This window comes from Diceros bicornis, chromosome 33, assembly GCF_020826845.1.
Source record: "Diceros bicornis minor isolate mBicDic1 chromosome 33, mDicBic1.mat.cur, whole genome shotgun sequence".
Lineage (NCBI taxonomy): Eukaryota > Metazoa > Chordata > Mammalia > Perissodactyla > Rhinocerotidae > Diceros > Diceros bicornis.
In genome coordinates this window covers 37,830,881-37,838,014 of record NC_080772.1, presented here as the reverse complement: position 1 = coordinate 37,838,014, position 7,134 = coordinate 37,830,881, and the positions used below count along the sequence as shown (strand labels likewise).

General features: G+C 43.4%; 1 protein-coding gene across 1 annotated transcript in view; it reads left to right on the top strand.

The window, feature by feature from the left end:
- The first annotated feature begins 802 nt into the window (after window positions 1-802).
- MMP16 (matrix metallopeptidase 16) overlaps window positions 803-7,134 on the top strand; it is a 292,273-nt gene continuing 285,941 nt past the window's right edge. Inside the window, exon 1 of the mRNA XM_058528990.1 lies at window positions 803-1,214. Coding sequence (XP_058384973.1) covers window positions 1,083-1,214 — 132 coding nt within the window. The 5' untranslated portion in view covers window positions 803-1,082. The remainder of the gene's footprint in view (window positions 1,215-7,134) is intronic.

Genomic DNA, 7,134 nt, shown 5'->3' with positions numbered 1-7,134 from the left:
CTGGACAGGGCATCTTTGGAAAGTGAGCATTTTCTTCCCTCTTCTGTATTTGACTAGAACCGCCCCCCCCCCCCCCAAAACGCTGCGCCTGGAAGGCGGTGGACGGGATTCAGGGAGACCACAGGCCGCAGGCTCGGGCGGTGGACCCCAACAAAGTTTTGGACGCTTGGGACTCCCTATCTCAGGCTTCCCAAACTTGGTCAGCCCGGCGACCGACGTGAGCCCCCAAGCAGAGCACAGCGCCCCTGGCGCTCCCTCTGATTCCCAGCGCCCCCTGACCCTGCAGGGCGGCGCGATTGAGGACGCTGGTTGCTCCCCAGCCCGCACCAGGGTCCGCCGCCTGAGCCCCACCCAGCCCGGCAGGGGAGGGGCGCGCTGGTTTCTAGGTACAGGGCGGGGGGCGGGCGAGAGGAAAGGATGGAGCCGCCAGGTTCCCGGGTGCCTGCCTCGGGGATAAGGGGTGAGCGGGATGTAGGAGACATGGTCCCCATCCAAGGCCCTTCTCGCGAGCGGGCTGCTTCCAGAGCGGGGTACAGCAGCGACTCCCCTTTCCGAGCTGTCTCCTTTAAGAAGCGCGCGCGCGTGTCGGGCTGTGTGTGTGCTCGTGTGCAGCTGTGTGTGCGGTTGTGTGTGTGCGCGTGTGTGTCCGCGCGCGCGCGCCCAGCTCCCCGAGTCGGGCAGACCCCCGGAAGGAGGAGTTATGTAGATTACGGATGAACGTTCTGGAGGGGAGCGCGGAGAGGAGGAGAGAAGCAGCGGCGAGAGGGCGCGCGGCGGAGGCCCTTCCCGCAGGAGCAGGCGGCGGCGGGCGCGCGGGCCGGCGGGCGCTGTGAGCCGAGCCGCCGTGAACTTGGGCGCCGCGTCCGCGGGGACCGGCCCGGGGATGCTGGGCGCGGGCTCCCGCTGAGCCTGCCTCCGCCGCCTCCGGCTGCCGCGCGCGGGCCTGCCTGCCCCTCGCCCGGCCGTGGGTGAACCTGCGGGCTCCTCGCCCACCCCGAGGACTTCTTCCGAAAGGAAACCAGGGAGGGAGGGAGAGGGAGAGAACGCAGGGGAGCCGGTCGTGCACGGAGGCACAGTTCACTATGATCTTGCTCACATTCAGCACTGGAAGACGGCTGGATTTCGTGCATCACTCGGGGGTGTTTTTCTTGCAAACCTTGCTTTGGATTGTATGTGCTGCCGTCTGCGGAGCGGAGCCGTATTTCAATGTGGAGGTAAGAGTGCGAGGCTTTCTTCCTTCCCCTTGGCGGGGCTGCTCCCTGAACCTTTCGTTCGCTGCTCGGGTCCTGGTTGCTCGGAGCCGCCGGGCTCCGCGCGTTGTTTCCTTCCAGCCGCCCAGACCCGCGTTGAGTTTCCCTGTGTCTTAGGTGATGGATGCGCGTGAGACGAGAATCCGTTATCCCGGCGGCACAAAGCACGATGCTGCGCGCTCGGAGGCGCAGTGGTGGCCGGTCCATGCCTTCCACCCGGGGCAGGGGCGAAGTCCTCCATAGAGCAGACGTGTGGCTTAATCAAGCAGCTTGAGCTGATGATGAATAAACTGCTCGGGAGATACAGAATCCATTGCTGGGCATCATGTGCCGCCTTGGTATTGTTCCTGAAATCTTTCTCCCCGTGTTTTGCGCCTAACAAAGGAGGTTACAATCAGAAGAATCTGGAGGAGAGCGTGGGAATACACGATGTGTTTAATAACATTACTTTGTGATGAAACATTTGACTAGACGGTCTTTTTCTCATTTAGACATAACTTAATACACCGTACCTAGATCTGGCTGCACAGAGGACGTGAAATCCATCTCTCTTAAGTGTCTTCTCCCTCCTCCCCCGCCGGTGGAAAATAAACGTGGCCCAGCGTGATAGTTGTGAGGTGTGTTTTTAATTTGGTTTCACACTCTCCTGGCAAAGCCCAGAGGTTTTAGACTGTCGTTTGCTTTACTTTGATAGCTTTGGGAGCAGACAGACGCAAAGCGAGAGGGAACTTGAGGATAAGGACTTGTCAGCCCTCTGCCAAAGTTCTTTTCCTGTCATCAACTCAGCACTAACGCCAGTGATGTGCAATAAATCAGGGGAACACACCGGGCTGCAACCCAGTTTACCACGTAGATGGTGGAATACTAAGGCAAGAAGAGGGTTTTAGTAAAATACACTATTTTCGATTAGATCTTATGTGTTCTGACATTTTAAAAGGATTGTGAATAAGTCTGTGAAGAATACTGTGATTTTTTTTCTTATTTTGTTGACCCTTTAAAGCTTGCTGTCATTTTCCTGGAAGTGTGTGTTTACACAATACAGGACCTGTTGCACAGCATTTGAACATGTTTCGTGTAACAGATTTATATGCAAAGTGTGCCTAATAAATGCCATGTGTGAGGGCATATTCTGAACATAACTCCGTGTTTATAGAAACTGTTTTAGGACTCCATGTAATAAGTGATGGCTGGTGGAGAAACAAAGTATTTGAAAAAGTAAAAGCCATTATCAAAAGAGTTAAAGAAGTTTACAGATGTCGAATATGGCTATGTTACACAAAAACCCCAATCTGAAAACCAAAACTGTTTAACCCTTTGAAAACGGCCACTTTGTTTTTCTGAATAAAAAGAGAGATGGGAAGGGGCTGAAAGTCCAGCCTTTTCTCGATTGCAAATTTGAACTTTTGGAATTACATGCCACAGATGGATTTTGTGTCTAACATTTAAATCAAGAGATAATTTAATGTTGAAATGAAGTAATTAGTTCATGTGCTGGAGGAATGAAAGTGGCAGGCTGTTGTCTATGATGTGATAAACAGAAGGGCCTGTGGCTTCAGATGGTGGTGGTGATGGTGGTGAGGTGGGTGTGGGAGGTGGTTGGAAGCAAGTGCTAGGTTTTATCTTCTCACTCTGAAGAGAAAGGGGGAGCCTGGGTTGACGGCCGCCTGCTCTGGGAAAGTCTTAGATTTGCTGTCCGAGATTATTGGGATACCATCAGTGTTTTGATGCTTGCTAGGATTCCTTTTTGAGGCTAAACATAAATTTGATTGTATTTCTTCACAGTTTGAATGCCTCAGTCAGTTCAATCAGATATTATTATGGAAGAAAAAGTTACAATTTCACTACAAAAGAGATTTCATTTTGAATTTCCATTATCTCTTCTTCAAGGTATATGTGAAAAAATGGTTCATGGAAAAAAGAGTTATTTTCTCATTTTTAGAGTATTTAAGTTATTCCATCCATATTTATTACACAGTGCAGAGATTTAATTATGAAAGATAAGAGGCATGTGGCATCTGAGACCTTAAAGAGCTTCTTTGATACAAAGGAGATTTTCTAATGATTTAGGGTAGATTGTGTTTCATAGTTTGTCTTATTCTCTAATAGTATTTTTTAAGCACTTGAGCATAAGCTTAGCTGGGTTTATATACTTTTTTTGTGTAATGATAACCTCTTTTTTTTTTTTAAATCATAAGAGTAGCTGCTAGTTAATTTAACGTATTGTAAAGATCATGGGATGACAGGATATTTTCTGACATGAATTTCTGCAAGCACACCAAGTTATAGTTGGGACAAAGCTTCTTAGAGATGCTTTTTATGCTGACAACTGAGGTTGCAATGCTCTGTTCCTCTCTGAACCTCACAATCGGTGGGACCCTTGTACTTTTCATCCTTATAATTTAAGGTTTAAAAACCTATATTTTTTCCCCTGGAGGTAAGGGGGCTGGGTAGAGGGAATCATGTTAACTCTTTCCTGTCTGATTTTTAAGAGTGTAAACATCTGGAATTTTCAATGATCAGAGCAGGAGATATTTTTAATGTGCTGATGAAAGCCTGTTACAGAGGAAGAGTACATTTTGTTTGTTTGTTTCTGTTTTTAAGCAAAAAGGAACATCTCTTCCAGCTAAGAAAGGACCAGACACTACCGGGAGTAGTACTATGGAAGAGATTCAATACATTCCTCTCCTTAAATAGCTCAGGCAGGACGCTTTTTAATGCCAGATTTTCCGTATATATGTTTAAAGATTTTTGGATATCGCCGATCCGTTTTGGGGGAGTGGGCCTTTCAGTGTGTGACCATCAGCATGGTGCAGGGGAGGTACACCGCTGATGTTGACTGCAAGTCAGAGACGGCTGCCATTGGAGAGCCCCCTGAGTCAGAGGTGTTCATTGGTCAGAAGAAGTTAAATTGTTAACAAAGAATCAGGATTTAATTCTACACTCTAAAACATCATTTTGTCTCTAAAATAGTTTTCTTGTTGTAGAAGGGATTTTCATGATCCTGGGGCTCTTCTTTTTGTGAGGGGAAGGGACAGTGCGTTTTTGTCATGAAATTTGAGTATATAGTTCATGGTAGTAGAAACTTTCATCATCAACTTTGATAGTTTGTCAGATGTTAAATATATGAACAACATATTCCTTATTGTTTTTTAAACAGTAGCACACATTTCTAGTGAGGAAAATTATTTTAAGCCAATTTAATAGCAAAATAAAAACTCTGATATACTAATACTCTGAGTGATGCACATATCAACGCATAAGAAAGTGATTACTTTTTGTGACAAAAAATCTTGATAAAGCAAAAAATTGGCTATGTTGTTCCTAATTAGCAAAAAGAGAGATTCTGGATTTCAAAAGGATATTTTATGACAAATACTGTGAATCATGAATGTAACCATTTCCTACATTTTTCTTTAGTATGTTTCTTTAACTGATTTAGTATGTATTCACCTTGTCAGGTTTAGCTAGATCTTCCTAAAAGGTCGGAGTTTGCTTGGAGTAACTCTGTACTTTGTTTAACTTGGCAGTAATTGGTGGTGAGCCATTTCAGAGATAAAAAATCATATTTTACACACTTCAAAATGTTATATGTTGGGGCCAGTTTTTTCATATCTCTTGTCTTGTCCTTACTCACCATAATCAGCATGCATTATTTCATTTGCTCAGGGAAGGATGGTGACACCACCATCTGGTTAGCCTGATGGGTAAGGGACTCTTCCAACTACATCCATAAGTCTCCATTCTAGCCGTTTATACTGGTCAACAACAGGGGCTGCGTCACCGATTCATAAAGGTTTTTATCTGCTGCAAGAGTCCAAGCTTTATAAAACATCTCAAATATGCTGGCCATTCATAATGCTCAGAAGGGCCAATAACTATGACCAGGAGACCAGAAGACTCAATAGTCCTCAGAGTCTCCACCTTCTCCTCTGTGTCACCTAACTATGCCTGTCTTTTCAGGGTTCCTGAGACAGGTTGCCCAAATCTAGAGTTATTCATGAAACCTTTACAAGTGAACGTATGCCAGCGAGGTCGGTTGTCTCTTAATACCCCCATGAGAAATCTACAGAGAACAACGGTCCAAGTCCATTCCTCTCCATACAGCTGGGTTTTCTCTTGCAGTCTCTTCTTCTCTGTGAAGTAAAGATAGAGTTGGGTTCAATAGCAGTTTTTTGATCTCTGGAGTCAGGTTAAAAGTGACAGATCTAAAGTTTCCACTTTTTCTTATTTATGCTATTTCAGGTTATTAACATAAGAAAATTTTAATGCACTTGTTCAGCAGTATAATTCTTTCCTCTGTAGTTGGATTAATCAATTATTTTATGTACGTTTATTTCACTGCATGACCTACCCCAACTACTCAAAATGTATCTGTTCAGAATATTTGGTAAATGACCAATTAGAAATTATTTTGGAACCAAAGAAAAAAAGCCACTGAACATTTGAGTCAATTAGTTAAATTTATTCAGTGTCGAAAGAGAACGATTGATTTCTTTATGCTCCTTCAGGAGCTTTCTGACTCTTCAGCATGTATATTTCAAATTGAGAAAGTCATTTTTCATGTTACTTTCCATCACAATTTAAGTATCTGCAAATGTAATTATATCCATCAAATGGTTTTCCTGTGCAGTAGTGTAGTGATTAAGAACACATATTCTAGTGCCAGGTTGCCTGGATTCTTATCCCAACCCTTTTACCTGCAAGTTAGTTATTAAGCCAATAATGGACAAGTTAATTAATCTCTGTGGGCCTCCGTACATATCTGTAAAATGGGAATGCTAATGGTACCTGCCTCATAGGATTGTTTTGATGATTAAATGAATATATGTATATCATATTAGAGAGAGAAAGAGATAGGAACATGCTTTCACATGGTTAAACACTCAGTACTTTTTAGATTTCATGATTATCAGTAAAAAATAAATGCTGATTCAAAGGTAATTGGCATGATAGCATCTCATTACATAAAAGTCTATCAGGTTAGGAGATACCAGCTGGTCTAGGAAGATTTTATTTTAATACCTTTTTCATTTTCGAAAAGTGTAATATACTGAAAATCAACCAAGCTAACGTCAGTACATTTTCTTCCTGTGGGTTTTTCTTAGACAGTTTAGTTCAAGAATGTGATTTTCACATTTTGTCTTGTCATCTGTTACTATCATAGAATGTCAAGTTCAGCTCACACCTTCTTTTACAAGACTGTTTGCCGAAATCTGTTCATCTTTTTAAATACTGTGGAAAATAAATAGGCCTTTATGACTCAATGAGCCTGTTTATTTGAATTGGCTCAAGGCCCAAGTGCTTCCTATCCACAGAAGGAGTAGGATTCCATGTATAACTTAGGCCAGCTCTATGTTATACCCCAAATCCAGAACATATATATATTTTTGATTAATAGAGGAAGGAGGAGGATGGGCAGAAAAAGATATTAAAGTGTTTTCTACAATGACAAAGAATTTTTCTAGAAAACAGTGGTCTTGTCCATATAACATTGGGAGGAGAAGATGACCAGCAGTATGGTTTAATGGAGGACGGAGGTCAAGGTTTGTCGGCTTTAATTTGGTTCTTGTACTAACATAGCTTTGTTCTGGGACAAGTCATTTCTTCAATGCCTTCATCTCTAAAAATGAGAATTGAACTAAACTGTCACTAAGGCCATTTCCAAATTTGAAATTCTATTGTATTTAGCCTCCAGGCTTTAATTTATATAGCCAAAGAGGAGAAAATGCACATATTTACCATGTAAACTTGGGGGCAACTAGATCACAAAGGTAGAGTGTTCCGATTTTTTTTTTTTCTGAAATGCATATCATGAAGAAGTACAGAATGTGCAACTTAAATCTAACATTTGGTATCATCTGTAGTGACACAGGGTGTTCCATTT